General features: G+C 38.9%; 1 protein-coding gene across 3 annotated transcripts; it reads left to right on the top strand.

Annotated features, from left to right (window-relative positions):
* The first annotated feature begins 11,571 nt into the window (after positions 1–11,571).
* Positions 11,572–16,688, top strand: LOC132606148 (telomere repeat-binding protein 4-like). 3 transcript variants are annotated; one of them, XM_060319514.1, is made up of 10 exons: positions 11,572–11,875; positions 12,829–12,964; positions 13,046–13,859; positions 13,954–14,163; positions 14,259–14,309; positions 14,427–14,506; positions 14,919–15,121; positions 15,268–15,573; positions 15,666–15,729; positions 16,155–16,688. In XM_060319514.1, exons 2-10 carry the CDS (start codon positions 12,884–12,886, stop codon positions 16,356–16,358), a joined length of 2,013 nt encoding a protein of 670 aa, XP_060175497.1. In that variant the 5' UTR covers positions 11,572–11,875; positions 12,829–12,883; the 3' UTR covers positions 16,359–16,688. The 3 variants fall into 3 exon arrangements, with proteins under 3 accessions (XP_060175497.1, XP_060175495.1, XP_060175496.1); XM_060319512.1 differs by having other exon boundaries at positions 11,573–11,875; positions 13,043–13,859; XM_060319513.1 differs by having other exon boundaries at positions 11,573–11,875; positions 12,824–12,964; positions 13,043–13,859.
* The last annotated feature ends 6,375 nt before the right edge of the window (positions 16,689–23,063 follow it).

The following is a 23,063-nucleotide window of genomic DNA, read 5'->3' as shown; positions in this document are numbered from 1 at the left end:
GCAAGGGAGCTACTCTTCAGAATTCAGCAGTCTCGTCGCTAGTAGCAGAAGTGAAAGAGCGACAATACGAAGATTCCATGCTAATGCAGTACAGAGATGCGCTCCCTCAGAAAGAGGAGTCACCATTTGATATTTCAGGAGACGGAGTTCTCCGATGTAGAGGCAGGTTATGTGTTCCCGATGTGGCAGATTTACGCCACCAAATATGAGAGAAGCTCATTGTTCCCGTTATTCTGTTCACCCCGAGCGATGAAAATGTATCATGACCTTAAGTCTATATATTGGTGGAATGGGATGAAGAAAGACATAGCGGGATTCGTAGCTCAATGTCCCAATTGTCAACAAGTAAAAATCGAGCACCAAAAGCCGGGTGGATTGTTGCAAGCTATAGAAATCCCAACTTGGAAGTGGGAAGAGATTAACATGGACTTCATTACAGGCTTACCCCGTTCTTGACGCAAGTATGACTCTATATGGGTAATTGTAGATAGGCTCACAAAGTCAGCTCATTTCTTACCAGTCAGAACGACCTATGTGGCAGAAGAATATGCGAGGCTCTATGTCAAAGAGATAGTGAGACTCCATGGTATTCCAGTATCTATTATCTCAGACAGAGGAACTCAGTTTACAGCCAATTTTTGGAAGTCTTTCCAAGAGGGTCTAGGAACCCAAGTGAGCCTTAGTACGGCATTTCACCGCAGACTGATGGACAAGCCAAGCGTACCGTTCAGACTCCTGAAGATATGTTGCGGGCATGTATGATAGATTTTGGAGGAAATTGGGTTGACCATTTGTCACTCATTGAATTTGCTTACAATAACAGTTATCATTCTAGCATCCAAGTGGCACCGTATGAAGTTTTATATGGGCGAAAGTGTAGGATCCCAATTGGGTGGTTTGAAACAGGAGAGACTAAATTGATAGGGCCAGACTTGGTCCAGCAAGCTATAGAGAAAGTCAAGCTCATCCAAGATCGGTTGTTAGCAGCCCAAAGTCGTCAAAAGTCCTATGCGGATAATCGTCGAAGAGACTTAGAGTTCCAAGTGAAAGATTGGGTATTCTTGAAAGTGTCACCAATGAAGGGTGTTATGAGGTTTGGAAAGAAGGGGAAGCTTAGCCCCCGGTACATTGGGCCTTATGAGATTGTACGAAGGATAGGTAAAGTGGCCTATGAGTTAGATTTACCTCCGGATTTGGAGTCAGTTCACCCAGTTTTCCATGTCTCGATGCTTCGAAAATGTGTTGGAGATCCTACTAGGATCGTGCCAATAAGCGATGTGCAAGTGACAGAAAAGTTGACTTATGAAGAAGTACCCATTGCCATACTAGATAGGAAAGTACGAAGGCTTAGAAACAAAGAATTTTTCACGACCCAGCTAGGGGCCGCGACGGGTACCCGGGGCTAACCACCGAGCACGCTCGTTCTGTCGCTCATTTTACTCATTTTATACCCTTTTTATCATCTTTATACTCATAGCGTAGGAAAAATCATATCTCGTATGGAAACATAAAATACTTTCATGTACATGTGCCCTTGGGCTAGCAAAATAATATATATAGGTATAGATATACAACAGCGATCTCGTGAGACCATCTAACCCGCACTACGTATCTACGAGCCTCTACTGGGGAACTGAACATAGGGACGGGACAAGACCCCGTCGTGCCCAAAATACATATACAAGGCTATATATATACACAAAAGAATAGCCATAAGCACCTCCGGGACAATGGAGGGCTTCCAATCAGCTGACAGCTACTACGGATCTAGATCGAGCTCTCCTCCCTGTCTACCTGTGGGCATGAACACAGCATCCAAAGAAAACGGACATCAGTACGAATATTGTACTGAGTATGAGAGGCATACACAATGAAGTAAGACAATGATATAAAGAAGATACTCATATGGAACATCGGAATCTAACTGCCAAGTATAAGAAAACAAATCATGTTGTCTTACGCATGCTCATCATCATATCATATCATATATGCATCATGTACAAACTGCCCGTCCATATCGGATCGGTGTGATAATCATAACATGAGCCCGCGTCGAGGCCTCCCGTGTTCGGGGTAACATCTCATGCCGCCCACTAGTGGTGTCTGTCACGACCCAACCCCGTAAGCCGTGACTAGTGCCCGAACTGGACACCCATATGTACCTGTTAACTATAATCATCCACAACTAGCATAATACAGACTTATCAGTACCAAGGCAAGGTGTCGTCTCAAAACTGTCGCATTACTTAGACGTATCACAACAACCTGTCTCCTGGGGAGGTACAACTTTCAACAGACATTATAGTACATAAGCCGACAAGGCTTTCATAATATATAAGGGAACATCCCCGCCATAAACGAGCCGACAAGGCTATCATAACACATTACTTCTCAAAACACACACACACACACACACACACACACATATATATATATATATATATATCTACGCAAGCCGACAAGGCTGCCACTACGAATGGGAACGTCCCAAAACATAAGCCATATAGACACAACTGAACCACATCGATACATAACCCATACATATGTCTACAGACCTCTAAGAGTAACAACAGCATCATATGACGGGACAGGGCCCCGCCGTACCCCTGGATAAAATACACATACACCATAGAGATTCTGTACCAAAATCTAGGCTCCGGAACAAGGGAGCTCTCCAAGATAGCTGAATAGGACTCCTAAACTGGCGGGTTACCAACGTGAGCATCTGTACCTGCGGGCATGAACGCAGCCCCCCGAAGAAAGGGGGTCAGTACGGAATATGTACTGAGCATGTAAAGCATAAATACAATAAACAGGATCATACTGAAGTGAGGAGTACAGAAAACCAGTACAATAACCAGAAAACCACAAGGCTTACCTTTGAATCATAAATCATGGTGTCAATATCAGACTTAACTCGTTATGAAACTTAATGTCACCATTAGAGAATAATCCTGTTCATATGCATATGTATAACGTGTCCCGGCCCTCTAGTGAGGGACTCGGTAAATAAAATCATATCATCATCATGTATATATATAATGTGTCCCGGCCCTCTAGTGAGGGATTCGGTGGATAAGATCATCATGTGTCATCCTGGCCGCCATCCCCATATCATCATGTCATCATATCATCATATACATATATATAACGTGTCTCCGCCCTCTAGTGAGGGACTCGGTGAATAATGCAGTGGATCTGTGCACGAAAACATGTCCTGACCCGGGACTCAGTGAAGGATGTAACCGTAAGCACGAGCAGAGTAGTGAGTAACCATATACATACAAATCATCTTTGAGACTCAATACATAAGTAGACTAATCAGCTCTCAAGTATCAGAATAATAGCCATATTAAGTTCTTTCTAAATGTCATTACGAACTATATCAAGGAACGTCTCAGGGATCATATATATGTATCAAATTAATATGAGATAGCTTATGAAAGTCAAGGACACCACTCATTATGGAATTCTTTAAGAATAGGAACTTTTATACATCATATACTAGTCAATCATCTAAGAGACTCGAGGGCAATAGCTCAACTATCCTGAGAGTTCTAACATCAAGAAACGAATAAAAATCATAAGTCATGCTCGGAACTAGTGAGTAGAATTACCCCAAAGCTCATATCATATCTTACTTACATCTAGGACATGCCAAACGAAAGAAAGGAAGGATAGGCTTTACATACCTGTTGATGACTAATCGCAAAACCGTTCGCTTTGTCGCTCTTTTAGCCTAGTTAACATAAAGGTAACGTTATCGTCAGTACCTATACTTTTTAGTTCGCAAATCCGTAGCCCATCACTTATTGAACTTGTTCTTTAACCTATACACTCTCGTTTAGGGTTTTCCATTAGTTAAGGGTTTAACGAAAATCGGGCAGCATTTCCCCTATATATTCGCCTAACCCGAATTTCTAATTGTTCTCCTGTCAACACAGAAATACCAACAACAACAATATACACATAAAATTCTCACAATTCAGCTCATAACAATTCTAACAACCCGACAACTTTCCTTAATTCATTTCATCCCACAATTTCCTATAACATCGATTTCAGGCACTTTCTTAATTCCAATTTCGTCCAATCCAATTTTAATATTTCCATTACAACACCATTAACGTAATTACACTATAAAATACGAAAATCTTACCAAATTTTTCTCGGAGGAATTTCTACTCTTAATTGCTCCAATTTCAGAATTTCTTCTTCCCCGATTCAATATCCAACGTTGCTATCACCTCCTTGAACGCGTAGAACACTTTTAGAACTTAATATTTCTTTCCTCAAATTTTTGAGCTCATCCGTGAGCTGCCATGGCAGCCATAGCTGTCGCTTCTTTCCTTAAGAAACCAAATGATTAGCTAAAAGAGAATGGTTTAATTTAGGGGTGCTGGTACGTTTTCTTAAGGAGTAAAAATGGAAGTAGTGTAAAACTGGGAATTCTCCAAGTAGAAAGTAATGTGCAGCAATTGTAAATGCAAAAAGGCATTCACTTCCTTGGCCTTAAACGTGTCACCATATGTGCTTTGTGACTCACCACTAACACTTAATGCCATGTGGCAGCACCTAGGGCCATGTGGCAACCAACAAAAGGCCCTTATCCAATTAATTTTAATTAATACCATAATTAATTCCATACTCTCCCACTTTATTCCACTTTTAACCAATTACCCACATAACTAATTTCTTGATCCTAATTCACTTGAATAATAATCATTTTTAGCACACCTTATATACTCATTTTATACTCCTATGATATGTCACTAGCTCATGGCCTCTTTTTCCACACATAAAATATTATTTCCAATCATCGATGTCACTCTTTACCGTCTTAAATCATTTCGGGACTTCATCCTTTTATACACCGAGTTCTTAATTTGCATATTTGAATATGACCAAATCCTCTATGCTTGAGTAAATTTTCTCATGTTGGACGTTTCAATTTCCTAGTCCAAAAATATAGATATTATAGCTTGGATCGTATTTTATTCAAATAAATTTCAAACCTCGACGAAACTTATTTCCTTCGATTTTTTTAACTTCTAATCCTTATGATACATCTGTACTCACTCTAATCACTTATAAGCTTGGGGATAACCACGTTTCCGTTAGTAGTGTCATTTAACTCGCACGTTTTCCAACGCACGAAAATACGGGCTATAATAGTGTCTGCCCATGCCATCTGGGCATGGTGTATCGCATAGCTGCCCGCCTTGGCGGTGACTGCCCGGCCAAATAGGCGCGGTGTAATAGTAATATCATCATATGCTCATCACAATATTCTTAGCTTATCATAATACATACTCTATCGGGGTGACGTAAGGTCGTGATCCCCCGATTGCATTATGGAACAATCATGGACATTCTGCCTCACCTTGAAGGAATTAGCATATAAGGTGAGTGTAAGCGATAAATAACATCATTAGACTTTCTATACTTTAACTCATTACCTTGTGTAGCTAATTATAGACATAGGCTCATGGATAAGAAACAAGTTACGCTATAGGATTCATGCCATTAGAAAGAAGGGACTAGCCTCACATACCTTTGACGTTTAACTAAACTATCGCTCGCTTGTTCTCCTTCGATATCGCGTTTCTACCTTCAAAAGAGGATTCACATTTACGTTAGATAATCGACTATAAGAATGCACTACTATTCCTAGAGACAATTGGGCATCACTTCCTTTGTTTACACTACTTTTCCCATATTTCATGTCAACTTCCAACACCCACAACAACAATTACAATATAGCAATCAACAATCATCATTCATATACAATGACCACGATCCACCATTTCTCTTCATTTTTCCCACATTTATGGTTTTGGGTTCACTATCGTATTTTCTCATGTATCACACTTATCTCATGGTTTACATGTCATTTATAACGTATTCATACTCACAACACACTAACATTCATGATTCAATACAACTACCACACTCATGGCACTATTCACTCATTTATGACCCATTTGCTATGCTTTACTACAATTCGGGTGTCTTAACCTTCCAATACCTTAAACAACATGAAATGGTCATGAAACTTACCTTAGATGATGGTTGAACAAGCTTTGAATGGATTTACTCCTCCAGCACCAAAACCCTACTTCACTCTTTTTTTAAAACTTCTTGGTTTTGGATGAACTTCACTTGAGTTTCACACACTTTGTTTCATGGATTTAATGTTGTTGATCATTGATTTCCTTGTTATTCTTATGGTTGAAGTGTTTGGAGAATTTTCTAGAGAGTTCTTGAGTGGTGTAGATGAGAAAATGAAATGAAATGAATGAAAAGGATCCCTTATAGTAATCACAAAATCTGATTTTTTTATGAACAGTAGTCGGGATGCACAGTGGTCGTAAACCCCAATTTACGGGTCGTATTCTAGTTTACGGTCTGTCCTTTGCGACCGTATTTAAGCATATCAAAACCAGAAAGGCATGTTGGAGATCATGGCAGTTTACGACTCAGTTTAGAGGCCGTATTTCAATTTACGGTCCGTATTCCAAGTTGTTTTTAACCATTTGAAGCATTTGACAGAAAGTTGAAATTTTTGAAAGGTTGGAGGACGATAGCAGTTTACGGTCCGTAAATCACTTTACGGGTCTTATTCCACTTTACGACCAACTGGATCAAAGTGCCAACCTGCAACTTTTCATTGTACGTTCGCGGGGAAATTTCCGATGTGTAACAGAAGTGGCCTCAGTTAAGGTTCTATGGAGAAGCAGTAAACGAGAGAAAATGACATGGGAAGTGGAAGAAAGTATGCGATCCAGATACCTACATTTATTTCAGCCCTTGGAAGAAGTCCAAGATGAGACGTCAAGATTATAAGGTATGTATGTTTTCCTTTTATGCTTTTTGGGTCATGTGTGGCCGAATTTTTATGCTATCGTGTTGTGGCCCTGTGAGGCATCGATATTATGGGTTATTGTGACAAGACGGTAGTTCCGTATTATAGGGGAGACTCTGGCAAAATTTTTATAGAATCCCCGAAGACTTTAACATTCGAGGACGAATGTCCTTAAGGGGGGAAGAATGTTACACCTCGGAAAAATCCTCCATTGTTGTCCAAGTGAATGAGCCCGCGAGGAGTACGAGTATCTGATGTTTTCATGAGTAAGAAATAACATTTCACGACCCTAAGTAAGATTCCGAAGGCAATTGCAATAAGAGAGAGGTTATGCTCCACAATGACTAATTAAAGGTTTTGGAAATGTGAAAGTTGCAGGTTTGCATTCTGGACAGTTGGTCGTAAAATGAAACACGAACCGTAAAGTGGTATACGGTCCGTAAAATGCCATGTCGTATTTTGGCTTCCAAAACTTCAACTTTCTGCCAAATGAGCAAATGGTTAAATACGACCCAAAATACGGACCGTAAAGTGGTTTATGGCCCGTAAACTGTGTCCGTAAATCACCACGTCTCAGCCTGAGTTTCTGGTTCTGATATGATTAAACACCACCACGAAGGACGGTCCGTAAACTGGAATACGGACCGTAACCCAAGTTTACGACCACTGTGCCGTTCATTTAAGATCAGATTTTGGGTTATTAAATAAGGGATCCAAGTTTATTATTTCACTTCCACCTTTCATCCCTTCTCTCTAAAACATCTCTCTAAATTTATTCCATAAGATTTCAAGGATTATTAGTCATCAACAACACAAATCAAGTGAATCAAGTGTAAGGAAACCCATTAAGATCATTCAAGTCAAGAAAATCTTATTGAAGGAAAACTAGGGTTTTTGCTCAAGTGGAGTATTTCGACTAAGGCTCGTTCCTACAACATCTAAGGTAAGATTTATGGTATATATATGTTGTTTAAGGTATTTGAGAGTTAAAATGCTTGGACATTAGATGAGTATAGAAAAATGGGTCATGAATGATGAATAGTGACATTTTGAGAAATAGTTTGAATTGAGTTATGAGTCTTGATGTATTGTGATGTAAATGTGTTATAAATGATGTTGAGAACATGAGATGAGAAATGTACGTGAATGGACATAGTTGTGTGTTATAGCCATGGATATGAGTAATTGAAAGTAAGTCTAGAAATGTGGATGAATAATGATTATTGTTATGGTATTGTGAATGCATTATTGACGTTTGGGAGTTGATATACGCTATGGAGGAATTTCGTATAAATAAAGGAGATGCTGTCCGATTTTCTCTAGCTTTAGCCATATGTGCTAGTTGTCGATTCTAACGATAGTATGACTTTAATGAAGGTATAAACGCAACCGTTGAAAGAGAACGTGCAAGTGGTAAATAGTCGAACAAAAAGGTTTGTAGGGCTAACCCTTCTTTCATAAGGCATGGTTCTTTGGCCAAACATCTAAATCTTCTACGAGCTTATGATATTCTCCAAATGCTTCTATCTTCAAAGATAATGAGCTTATGATTCTCGATATGCTACGATTGTACTAGTTCCTCGTATAACGAGTAAGCCTATAAAGATAGATGTGACCAATGATGATAATAGTGATAACGATATCGCTGACGATAATGATGACGATGATGATAATGATGTTAATAGTAAAGAGGATTATGAGCCATGATGTATATGTATCTATGTACGACTATTATGGAACCCCGAGCTTATGAGGCCGGGTAAGATATGTAAATAAGTATGTATATGATTACGTAACGTGCGCACACCTCTGCAGATGGTACGGATAACCCTGACGCCTTGGTAGGGCCAGGTAGATGTAACCCTGACGCCTTGGTAGGGCCAGGTATGAGCAACCTTGAGCCTTAGTTGGCCAAGTATGTATGAAACACCGATCCTATGTGGTCGGGTATGCTATGTAAATGCTATGTATATGATATGATTATGTATATGACGCGAATATGAATATGATATGACTATGTATATGAATGTGAATAAGGGCATGTATGCGAATACGAGCACAAACATGGTACGGGTACTATTATGGAATACGGATAATGATGTAGGTACACAAATACGTATTAGAAATGGAAAGTTCCTATGAAAGGCAAGTAAGTTCCCATGACGATGATATGGCTATCTCCCATTCTATGCTACTTCTTATGTTGCTATTTATGCTTCTATATTGATATTGATCATGCTTTACATACTCAGTACATTCTTCGTACTGACGTCCTTTTGTTTGTGGACGCTGCGTCATGCCCGCAGGTGCACAGGGAGACAGGCTTGATCCATAGCTGCATTCTCAGAGACTACATAGCAAAGCTCCATTTCCTTCGGAGCCATAGCTTTTGGGTACTTATTCTTTTGTGTACATAATTATGGGCATAGCGGGGTCCTGTCCCGCTTATGTGATATGTTATACTCTTCTTAGAGGCTCGCAGACATGTGTATGTGGTTAGATGTGTTTGGCCTTGTCGGCCTATATTTTTGTATACCATTTTGTTGGCCTCGTCGGCCCATGTACATTGATGTGGTATAGACGCCTATGACGATATAAATAGGTTGTTGTCCAAAGAGACTAGTATGATTGATGGATAGAAATGTATGTTTTACTATGTGGCTCACCTAGATGTTATGTGAAAGTATGTCAAGGGGTGCCCGGGTGGGATAGCACCGGGTGCTCGTCGCGGCCCCCTAGTCGGGTCGTGACACTTTACAGGCATTATATACGCACATACATCAAGCGTTATATACGCACATATATCAGGTGTTATATACGCACACACATATAGATGCATGACCATCACTGATAGGCATGAGCATACATATTATGTGCCCACATAGGCATTGTCAGTTATACAGATTTATGCAGATTTAGGCAGATACTAGTTCATACAAGTACATGCAGTCAGTTATTTCAGTTTATGAGTTCAGATCTTATCCATGCTTCTTATGTATATATGTTGTTCTTATGCCTTACATACTCGGTACATTATCCGTACTGACTCCCCGTTGCTCGGGGGCTGCGTTCATGCCCGCAGGTACAGGGAGACAGACAGGTGGTCCAGCTCAATAGGATCTCTAGATCTAGCAGTGGTCAGTATGCTCCATTTGATCTGGAGCTACAGTCAGTTTTGGTATGCCACCCTTTGTGTATGCATATGGGTATGACGGGGCCCTGTCCCGTCATTTCTACAGTTTTCATTCCAGTAGAGGTCTGTAGACAGTTGTATGTAGTAGTCAGACGATGTAGCCTTGTCGGCTTCTATTCTTTTGTGTACAGTCTATGTAGCAGCCTAGCTGGCTTGCACTGTTCTTCCGCATGTTGTGTATATATATGCAGATTGTACAAAGTTCTAATGTTTCCCTCTTATGAGATCAGTTTATGCCATTTATGGGCCTTTGATGTTTAGTATGTTTTAGATATGTGTTTAGGGGTGTTTGGTCACTAGAGGTCAGACACTCGTCACAACTCATCGGTTTGGGTCGTGACAATTAGTTTGGGAATCGAAATTCAGCAGTAATGTTTGTTCAGAACTCTATTTTGAATATGTAATTTATTTTTAGTTGACCAAATAGCCAACACAAATATGATAAAATTAAACTAAAAGAGTATATTCGCCGACCACATATTTTCCTACAAACTTTGCATTTTATCGTTAACGTATGTATTTATGAAATTCATAATAATTTTTACTTCCGTGAACATAAATATTAAAAGAAGAACTTTAACTATTCTTGTTTAGATAATATTTTTTTATTTAACATATATATTCATGCTTTTAAAATATAAAATATTTAACAATTCATAATCAATTAACAAAATAATAATTCATTAACAATTAACAAACTATCAATTCATAATCAATATTTAACAACTAATTAATTAATAATTGCATATTTTACAAATAATAGTACATTACTATATTAAACAACTCATAAACAATTAACAATTCATAAAGAATTAACAAATTAACAACTCATAAACATATAACAAATTAACAATTCATAAACATTTAACAAATAATGAATTAGCCAAAAAAAATAAATGGAATAGTGGCAAAAGCCACTGCCCAGCCTGATCAAACGAAAAAAAAAAACGAAATTTGTTTTTTTTTTTTTGGAAATTAACGACGATTAAATGTTAAACATACTTAGAATATAATATATATAACAAAATAATAACAAAAGTTCATACTACAAAACCTTAATCGAAAATTTTTGTAGGGTTGTGTTAATCGAATTGTACGCCGCTTTTTTCCCAAAATTCGAACTTAGAATCTTGCTCCTTGACTTGAATATACCGAGAGTCTAAACTTTCCCGACGAAAATTAATAGAAAACGACAAATTTTGATGTGGGGACCACCTTGAAATAGCCTCAAATGGCGTTTTTGAATTTTTCTTTTGCCACTGGAGGGATCAGTGGTGGAACCTGATGGGGTTTTATGTTGGGTGATATAGCGCAGTAAAATAGTATTTTACTATGCTATAGGGGAGAGAGAAATATTGTTTAGCGCAGTAAAATCTTACGCTAAAGCACTTAACGGCTCCGTCACAGTTAAGTGCTTTAGCGCAGTATTTTACTGCAGGTACTTTTGTACCAAATATTTTTGGGATATTTTAATTTACTTAGATTTTTATTAAGTCATTTTTGTTGCGGACTCTCCTTTTAACAGGATGGTCTGGTTTTGAGATCAATAACAGCAATACCATAAAAACTACCCCACAACATCATCATCATCTTTGTGGGGAATAGCAAAAAAAGAGAGAAACAGGGAAGGGGTTTTTTTACAACAGTTTTCTTTTCCAAGCCCAGAGAGGTTTTTCAATTCTGTCTACAAACTTCACTTAACATAACACAATAACTAAAGAGAGAAGATAAAAATGTTTAACGAGTAAATATACATTCTAGGAATTCAAAATTATCTGTACAGAAGGAAGGCAAAAAGTAGATTTTCTTAATCTCAGGTAATTCGATCTGACTTATCTTTTTCCCATCTCTGGTCTGCATTTGAATTATGGTGATTTGGCAGTATTAACTATTTTTGATCTGGGTTTGGGATATTAGCAATCTCTTTGTTTTCTGGTGGAAAATTCAGGTTGATCACGCCTAGATCTGGATCAGTTTTGCTGAATTTTTCTTCTTAATTTAGTTGCGTGAAATTCAAAGCTGCTTAGATATTCCTGCGTAAAGGGCTAAATCAAATGAAATATGTTCTTTTTTATACATATGTTTAGAAAGCACTTACTTAAGTTTCCATTTTTGCAAGATAGGAGGATCGAATATACTGCCAGTGTTTTGACTTTGGATGATCGGGCGTCTCTTTTTAAAAGAAATGTCTTCAAGTTCTTATCCCCTTATGTCTCAAAGTCGCACAATTCTTATTAATTTTCTCATTATTGGCTGATCGCAAGTGGGAACACGAAAGATCCTATTTTTCAAGACTTTAGGGAAAGGAAAATAATAGTGCCTTTTCAGTTCTATGATCAGCATTTTAACATATACTTGTGCGGAAAGATGATATTGTTCTTAAACATGTTTCCACGTATTTGTCACTTAAACCAATTGTGTGTCAAAAATAGAGGATAAGTTCTTCTGCCCGTGAATGTTTTCATAAAATAAATAGCATCCGTCTCGGATTGCAATAATTTAGGATTTGATCTTTTATTTTTATTTTTCTGCGCATATGGTAATATAGATTTGATTTTTTTTTTCGCAATTGTCATCACTATTGAAAGTGGGGAGCAATAGAGTGCAACCCCAAAGTCAAACTTTTGTAACAATGATTTGTTGTGGTGCCCTAGTATAACCATTAAATTAAGGTCCTTGTATTTTTTTTCCATATCTGGAATTTTTGTACGTCTCGCTTTTGATTACCATTTATGGTATGGTAGATGACATACTTTCTTTAATAGTGCAGATCAAAGTGAAATTTGTGCATTTGATCATCCACTTATTGGCATGCTACCTAAGATATGGTGTCAAAGAAGAAACTGAATTTTGGTTTCAGTGGCTATCAAATTCCTGTTATACCTAAAGCTCCTAGATCAGCTAGAGTAAGGATGTTCAATTTATTACATTAGGCGTTTACTTATTTTTCTCTACCTTTTTTGCTAAATGGTGATTTCTTTCAGAAGAGATGCCCCTGTAAAAAATTGGACGATGATCAAATATGTGCATTTGAATTATTGGCGGCTGTAGCTGGCAAACTATTACTTGAGAGTGAAAGCTCTGCTTCTAGTAATGCAGACGCACCAGAGGGAAACGATGAGCTCACTGATTGCAGGGATATTATTAAACGTGAACAAATGGAAAATGATAAAACTCTCAACCAAGGGAGTTGTGTAGAAAGTACTTGCATACCCAAAGCTGCAGACCAAGAGAAAAATTTCAAGAATGTTTCCAGTAAACCTTATCATACTGAAAACAAATCCTTTTTAGAACATTCTTCTACAATTATAGGTTCTAATTCCTTAACAAAAGACTTGTCTGACGTGAAGATGGAAAGCAGCAAAGAGGTCAATGCGGATGCAAAGTTACAAATCAAAGTGGAAGGTGGATCTTCAGATCCGGATGATCCATGTGACATTAGAAAACAGTTAGATGATGACAGCAAACAGACTGAATTAACTATGGCGAATGCTTGCAGTGTAAAAGCTCCAATTGAAAAGAATGTGAATAATAGTGCCTTAATTAACTCAGACAGTAGTGTACAGTTGCCCTTGTACAGGGACCCCGTTCTTTGTGCTTCTTTTGTGAAGTCAAGGAACAATGTAAAGTTAGGTGTTAGAGATGATGACGAAAAATATTTTGGGTGCTATAGGCGTATCACTAAGATAAGGACCTTCAAGCCAACATCACATAGTGCATACAGAAGAATAAGGAAGATGCTTACATCTAGACACTGGAAAGTAGCTCCTAAGTTGAAGGACTGTGAGAGTTCTTACTCTAGTAAGTGGAGAATTTATATAGCATAAGATATACCCTTACTCAATTTTATCAGCTTTTCATGCCATATTCTAACTAGTTGATTTTGGTGTTTTAGGTGATGGAATGAAGTCCTTTAATCGCAAAAGGAAAAACATGTGTGGGAATGAAAGACATCTGCTTGATATTCCTTCCAAGAAAAGGAAATTTTGCGACCATAGCTTTGCTGTGGCATATGACCAGGAGGCCAGTAGTAAAAGCATTTCAAATAAACCTGCAAAGGGAATCAACAGAGATATTATTACCTCTCCAGTAATCCCGCCTAAAGGTCAATACCTTATTATCATCCTTACTTATTATCATCCTTTCTGTTGAAGGTGCATGGTTTATGCTGTTTTACTGAGTAATATACTATCCCTACAGGGACTGTTGTTTCAGCTTCAGTTAGAAATCATCAGAAGAAGGATCCTAATGGTAAGAGACTTCAGATTTTAGTTTAGACTGCATTTGCCGCCTAAACAATTCTTTCTTTTTTTGATTAGACAGACTTTTTTCTCGGAAAACCTTTTGACCTTAAATTTTCCTTTCCAGTTAAACTTAGCATTAAGTCCTTCAAGGTGCCAGAGCTTTATATTGAGGTTCCTGAAACAGAAACAATTGGTTCCCTGAAGGTACTTCGCAGGCACTCTTTTTTTTATCCATTAATCTCTGATGCGTTGTGAAATCTAGAAAATTTTCGATCTTTAATCAAGATTACTTGACCTTATGCATCTAGGAATTTTAGCATTTGCTGTAGGGATTTGATGTGTACAACTGTTTTTGTTAGCACTGGATCACTATTAAGATGATCTTATGTACAAACACAGAGTAAATATGCACTTCTTAGAAATTCACAAGTCCCTGTGGGTGCATCCTGCACTTGGTATTAACTACAGTATTCATTTAAGCTTCTTCCATTTTGCAGTACACTCTCCCTGAAGATGTTTAATTAAGTGTTTTTATGTGCGAAGTTCTTTATCTTTAATACAGAGGACAGTTCTGACAAGTGGAAATCAAATAAACAGTTGTTTATCTTTTATACAGAGAACAGTAATGGAAGCAGTAACAGCTATCCTGGGAAGTGGATTACGGGTGGGGGTGGTCCTCCAAGGAAAGAAGGTCAGAGATGACAATAGAACCCTACAGCAGGCTGGTATTTCCCAGAATGGCAATCTCGATACATTGGGTTTCACTTTGGAGCCTAGTTTCACCAAAGTTCGTCCGTTAGATGATCAAAAATTATCTAGGTATTATTGGGAAGACGATTACTTGTATGCTTTTGAATAATGGTGCTTTGCATCGCTATCAAAGAAAAAGTGAAAGAAATGTTACAATAGGCTTTGGCTACTCTATGGATAACTGACAGTGTCTAATCAGTCATTTTTATATTCAGGCGTCCACCTAGTCCTATCTTGGAATTGGGGCCTAGCTATGTTTCGTCAGAGACTAAGTTGGACAAGCATGATGGGAGTAACCATGAACTGGAGATGTCACCTACAAATCCTATTGATCAATCAGCTGTTCCAAATTCTAAAGCCTTGGCCGTAGTTCCTCCTATGAATGCAGAGGCACTTGCTGTGGTTCCAGTATATCATAAAAATAGACATTCTGAACTTTCACAGCGTAGGACAAGGAGGCCATTCTCAGTTGCTGAAGTAGAAGCGCTGGTCGAAGCTGTAGAGCAGCTTGGAACTGGAAGGTATGGAAACAATTGGATTCTTTTCACGAACAATAAGAACAGTTAGAAGTTTGTAATTCCCGCGGGATCTGCATTTAAATCTTGGGATGCAGGTGGCGAGATGTTAAAATGCGTGCTTTTGATAATGCCTATCACCGAACTTATGTTGACTTGAAGGTTAGACATCTAATTAGTACGCACTTCTTTTCATTTTAGAATTTTGGTAATCCATTCTACTCACATGCCTACTCTTCCATCTTTTTGTGAACAAGTGCTTACTTCAACTTTCCAAATAGTAATCCTTGGCTCTGAAAAAAGGTTCCTGTTCTGTTACTGTCTGTACTTTGGAAACCATGTATTTGATATTTATGCCAGCATGAAATAGGCCTGTTGTCATATGAGAAGATGCTTTGCAAATTTTCACGATCCAACAGGTTTATTATATTGTAGAATTGTTTATTATAATGGCTTACTGGATCTTATGACAGCTGTGAATGGTTGCATAAAAAGCTAAAGGGAGTTGTTCCGGATAAACTTAGAGAATTTTTAGTTAAGTATTATTAAAGCTAATGATTGTTGCCATTATCCATGTGATATTATAGGATAAATGGAAGACATTAGTCCATACAGCAAGCATTGCCCCACAGCAAAGAAGGGGAGAGCTGGTGCCCCAGGAACTTCTAGACAGAGTCTTAGCTGCCCATGCCTACTGGTCTCAGCATCAGGCCAAGCAACACGCCAAACAACTTGCTGATCCTCCCAAAATTTTGGATGCTCAGGTGCAGAATGATGTCTCCGCCACGTGAGAGGAGATGTCTATCGTGAAGATGTAAAAAGATCAATGCGATTCTGATAGGAGACACAACGAGGAAAATTTGTAAAGAAAGCTTCGTGTTGACTCACTCTCATTGATTTATTGCCATGTCTTCCATTGTGACTGGGTGGGACTGGCATTTGTAAATGAATCAAGGAATAAAGCAGTCTAACAGAGGCAACAAAATTCTTTTGCTGCTGTTGGTTCTATTCTTTCATGTACTGTTAGGATTGGATAGGAAAATGACGAAAAGAATCAAATGTATTATGAATGTACATTAGTTTTCATATTATTCAACCACTACTCTTTTTTTACTGATGAATTCCTAGACTCTAGCTTGATGTTGTACATTGAATCATCCTATTATTTTCTGAGTTTTGTTAAGTTAATGCATGATACTCCTTGTTGGCGAAAACTTCAAAAATCATTCGTTACATCTTCCCTTTAAATCGAAAAACACAATTTTTTGGAGAGAAGACACAAAAAGAGAAACCAGATACAGAACAAAGATAAAGCAAATCAGAGAAGGTAAATAAACTAAACAAATAATAAGGATATTAAAAAAAGGGGACTGAATAAACAATACGGTTCTTTAAGTGTTTCTTAATCTTTCAAGGAAAGCAGGGCAGCACGTCGAGCCATGTGAAGTTAGAGTAAATGTGGGTTTGCTTCAAGCGATGGGCAAACTCACAACCCATATAATATGTATTGAGCATGACGCCAGTAGATGACAGTGCCAACGTGGGTTAGTTCCTGAATCATCCTGCTCGTATCTGCTACAGTATCCCCTTTTCGCCTTCTTATTTGCTAATGATATGAAACTCCACGTGATATATATCCAGATTTGAATATTAATCTTGTAGATGTTCATAAATGTCCAACTATTCTTCTGTGCTTTGATTTCTCCCATGTATCTGGCTTGATTTATTTTCATTTATGTACTCAAACTCGTAGATATGGAATCTGTGATTTGTCACTATTTAGAATTCTTCTATGTTCCACCTCCATGTCTAGAAAATGCTGATAGTTGACTGCACCCGCATCCAAAGTGTCACGACCCGACTAGGGGCCGTGACGAGTGCCCGATACTTGTACCGAGCACCCCCTTATCTATCATATTACCTTTACCTCATGGCAAGCCGTGTAAACAGAGCCATATTTTCTCTTTTTTTTTTTTTTTTGAGTTCTAGAATTCATGAAAAATTATTTCTCAAATTCCAAATTTGCCCTTCGTCTCTCTCCACGTTTCCACGAGTCATATTGCGAATTTCCTTTTTATGCCCTTGACCTTCCTCATCATTTCCACTTCTAATTTTTTTTTTTATAAGCAACTCATATGCCAAACAAAATAAAATATAGCCTTGCTTGTCGTCCCCCCGCGATTGTCTTGAATTATCCGATTATACAAAATGCGGGATATAACATCCTCCCCCCCTTTAGAACATTCGTCCTCGAATGTTAAACTGGCCTCATAGCTTAGTATAATACTTCGGGGAGGTTTATTTCATAAATACCTTACAGGTTGCTTAGCATATCCATTTTAGGAGCTTAGGTTGCCTTTATGTCGTAGGTCATTTAAGTTAGTTCCGAACGCTGGCCCTGCGTTAATAAGTCTCCTTTATTGGATCTTGAATCATCATAGTCCACTTTAGGTCCAACATGCTCTCCCCCCCTTTATTAAGGGGCCTACGCACGCCTCTGCCCTTTAGATGATCGTCGCCTCTTGCGATCCTTACAGTTGTAATTCCTTCTCCGTATAGTCTGCCGCATCCATCCCCTCACTAGACATGTTCCCGTATATCGCCATATCGTGGATTCCTTGCATTAGCTAGCGTGGACTCAATATCGGTCTCACCCTGTGACATTTGTACTTTTCTCCTTCATCCTCAAAGCTTTCTGTTGTCATGCCTTCCCCTTTTCTGTTAGTTTAGTCCGTCTCGGCCTATATGACTCGTATGGGGTTTCTAACCACTTTCCACACCCCAATTTACTTTGGGCTGTCTACTCTTACACTCGTCTCTTATTTCCGCATTTATGAAATTTTCAGCATATTTCCCAGGGGGTCACCCATTCTGAGACTGCTCCCACCTGAGCACGCTTAACCTTGAAACTCTGGTGCATTTTAATACGCGATCGCTGGTGTAATTTTTACCGACTGCCCCGTACGGCCTTTGTCATATTATTTAAAGTAAGTCGGGGTCCTAACAGCTCCCAAAACGTCCTCACGGTGGGTCCCGCTCCTATCTTCACTTTCCTAACCATACAACTACCATATTGCCTCTGCTTAAATCTTCGCTATTTACTCCTATCCATTCATATAACTATCTTTTACCGGGGTTTCTAAATTCACACTGGTGACGGGGACATCTCAGTCGCCATTACTTATAACCGCTAAACCTTTGACCCCCTTTTGAATTTCTACCTGCCGTTATTAATTAGTGTTCCTGCAGAGGTTACGTATACATAGAAAGTTTTAAAGAAAATCTCATATACCTGTAGCCGATCAATCTCGAGCCTGGCCCGGGGAGCTACCATGTGAAGTATGTTCTTCATTCTCGTCTGTCTGCTCATCGTTCGCCCGACCCTCGTCATTTCTCGCGTCCGAATCCGAAGAGAATAGCGGTGATTCCTGGTTCTCTGATGGCCGGAACAAGGGACAGAAGAAATCCGTAGCACTCTCCGAGGTGGCCGGACTGACACGGTCCTCCATCACGGGGGTAACTGGCATGCCCCCGGAAGTCTCCTCATCCGTCGTCCCAGAAGAGTGCTCTGACGGGTCTGTGCCATGACTATCCTCCTCCCTGGAGGTAAGAAGCTCTGGGGGAGTCATCGTCGAATCCTCTGAGGGATCTGTATCATAGCCACTGTCTGTGGAGTCCCCTGCCCTAGGGGTCAGAATCTCTGGAGGAATCGTCGCTGGGTCCTCCGACGGATCCGTATCATAGCTGTCCTCCGCGGGGTCCTCCGCTCTGGGAGTCAGAAAATCTGGAGGAGTTGTGGCTGGGTCCTCTGACGGGTCTGACTCAATCGAATAGCCGAGGCTCCCCCTACTCGGCTCTGGAGATACTCTAGGGGCCTTACTGGTGCCCACATCATCTGAAGCTGATCTCTTCATCGACAGTACTGAAACCATAGCATAGGATTAGGAAAGGAATGTGGAAACCTGGTAGCATAGCTCTATCACACGATCTTAGAATACAAGGAAGGTCATATTTCCTAAATGCCCTGTAGCCTCCTGTTTATAAGTGTGGCACGCTACACACCCATAAACAAGACTCTACTGGACACGGCTCGTAGACAACCCCTAGGACCGAACGGCTCTGATACCACTTCTGTCACGACCCGACTAGGGGCCGTGACGAGTGCCCGATACTTGTACCGAGCACCCCCTTATCTATCATATTACCTTTACCTCATGGCAAGCCGTGTAAACAGAGCCATATTTTATTTTTATTTTTTTTCCTTTCTGAACATTAACATTAGCAGCGTCATTATGAACATAGACTAGTAAACTTCGCTATCACTTTATATAGCAGCATTAAGATGCCAAAATACCACATATCTAACTGTACATAACTGACTGTGCATATCTGTCTACGAGCCTCTAGACGTAGTACATTTATACATAGAAAGGGCCGAGTACTGTCGTGCCCGAGAATACATACACAAAATAGTACCACTGAAGTGAGGCTCCGGAACAACTGGAGCGCTGTAGAGTACCGCTGGTAGAGCTCCTAAGGATCAAGTCCACCTGTCTGCTGACCTGCGCGGCATGAAACGCAGCGTCCACAAGAAGGGACGTCAGTACGAATAGTGTACCGAGTATGTAAGGCATGGAAGATAACACAAGCAATAACATAGTGTATGATTAATAATGTCATGGAGTCATAGGACATAGAAAATAGAACTTATATCATGTCATGTATTATCATATCGTATCATATCTTATCTTGTCTTGTCGTAGCATATCGCGTCATAGTATATCGTGTCATAGTATGTCAGGCTATAATATATCATATCATAGCATAACATGTTATAGCGTGTCGTGTCATAGCATAGCGTGTCATAGCATGTCTTACCATAGCATAGCATGTCATAGCGTATCATATCATAGCTTAGCTTGTCACATCATGTCCTGTCGTGGCAGATCATAGCATATCATGTCATAGTATAGCTCACTATAGCATATCTTATCATAGCATGTCTGGTCATGACATGGTAGGTCATATCATAGCACCGAACATTATCGGCTCACCCACATAGCGCCGATATACACCGGCTCACCCATATATCCCGCGTCCGGGCACCCCGCGTCCGGGACGATAAGCCAGCTGATCAGGTGGCAGTGAAACATATTTCCCTTCCCATTCCCCCATGTATCCTTTCCCCCCAGCCCAGGTTCATATACATAGCTTGCATATATGTACTTTGTATGCATATACACATCTTATATACGTACACATATTTTTGCATTCATATACATAGCTTGTATACATATACATGTCTTATATACATTTACTTATCTTATATACATATACATATTTTATATACTTATACATATCTTATATACATATACATGTTTTATATACATATATATATTATATAAATATATATGTTATATATATATATATATATATATATATATATATATCATATAAGCACACAAGGGAGCCCAAGGAAATATCATGTAGCCATCGGAGTGACGTAAGGTCGGTGACCTCCGATTACATTATGGAATACTCGTGATCGCTTTTGTCTCACCTCGAAGGGACGAATATTTTAAGGTGAGATGGTCAACGAAGAATAGTATTAAAGTAAACGTAGAATGAAATCGTGGGCGTCATAGATGACAGTTCATAGGCTTGGGAGTCTTTAGAAAGTAAAGTCATAGCTAGGGGATATAAATAAGATTCAAGAATTAGTTTATCACTTTCGTATTCACATAGAATACTTAGCTCAGGAATCTTAGTCATAGAATCGTTCCGGTAGTACTTTTCATAGGCATATCCTCTTGTCTAACATCATTGTCATCATTATCATCATGGAAGTCTCCTCGTTAGAGTACTTATAGTACTTATCATTTGGTAACGAAATCGGGATCAAAGGATTCCCTTGGATTCAACTTCTAGTAAGTCCAACAAGGCTGTAAGGAAAATCCGAGAGTAACGGGCCCACCTCGGCCGGATGAGGTAGCGTATACTATTTGCATATGTTACATGTCATGGCGTTACTTGTGGGGGTTCTAGGGTAATCGGGTCCCATTTATGCAAGTTCTAGGAGTTTAAGGGGTATTTCCATCATTTTGCACACTTTCTAGTTCAATTCTATTGAACAAAAGGGAGAAAACTTTAGGTGCGGATTCCGGGGAACAGAGTTGTCCCCGAGGCTCGTACCCAACTTATTATATCTAAGACATGCCATAGAAAGAAGGGTGAAGCCTTACATACCTCTTTCTGCTCTTTTTGCTGTTCCAAATTCACGTTGCAATCTCGTCAAAATCTGCGAATTGGTCATGTTTACCAAAACTCTTATTAGGATACTTAGAGTTAGAATCTTAAGGAAACACTTGGCTACCGAAATTTCGGCAGCATTTCCTCTGTAAATATACCATCCTCAACATTCAACACAACCAAATTCTCATCAATCACAATCTGGGAATTCAAACCCGGCCAAACTATTAACATAATTCAACAACTACACTAGCGATTCACATATTTCATTCAAGATGTATGATCTCAATTTACCACTTTCTTCAAAGCCTCCCAACTTCAATGAACACAATAGCAACCTTATAATATATATTCCAACAACATCATACTAATACCATTACATGCTATCCATGCAAGAACATTGTCTTTCAATATACATAATCTTCCAATTATCAATACTTCACCAAACTTATCAAGCCTTTATTTGCAATATAAAATCTACAACACAACAACCAAAACATTAATTATAACTTGCTCATTATTCTTTCACAACTCACCAATATACATGACCATACATCATATACACACGGCCACATATACATGCCACAACTCACGGCCACAACATGCATGCACATCTACATTCTCTCCAAATTCATTCAACTTCCATTTTCCACATATAATTCACAATCATAACAACCAAACACTAGACAAAATAATTGAAATATGATTCCTACACATATATACACATGCTACACCTCACGGCTACAACACAACATCAATATTTCCATGAATTTCATCCACTTTCACATACTACAACATGCATAAATATTCATAACATCTAAAAAAAGAAGTGAATTCTTACCTTCTTCCTTAATTCTTCACTTGGCTAGAATTTGCAACCATATGAATATAGGTTTTCTTGCTCCACCAATCACCCCACTTTGCTTAGGATCCTTTAAGGGATTGTTTGGCTAGAAAAGAAAGATTTTTGGATGAAAAATTTCCAAGGTTCTTGTGGGCATAGGGGTGGCCGAATGGCCCTTCAAATTTTTCTCCTTGTTCTCTTGTTCTTGCTTGTCTTGAAATTTCTAGAAAATTGTGGAATAAGATGACTTAGTCATCCTTTAAATGGATGAAATTAAAATACCATGTGGGATTAAGCCCACCAAGAGGTGCACGACCAACATGGCCCAACCCTAGCCCACTTTTTTTTTTCTTTTTTTTTTTTGAGTTCTAGAATTCATGAAAAATTATTTCCCAAATTCCAA

The sequence above is a fragment of the Lycium barbarum genome, chromosome 8, assembly GCF_019175385.1.
Source record: "Lycium barbarum isolate Lr01 chromosome 8, ASM1917538v2, whole genome shotgun sequence".
Lineage (NCBI taxonomy): Eukaryota > Viridiplantae > Streptophyta > Magnoliopsida > Solanales > Solanaceae > Lycium > Lycium barbarum.
The sequence above is the reverse complement of the archived record's forward strand: the minus strand, read 5'-3'. Positions and strand labels throughout refer to the sequence as shown.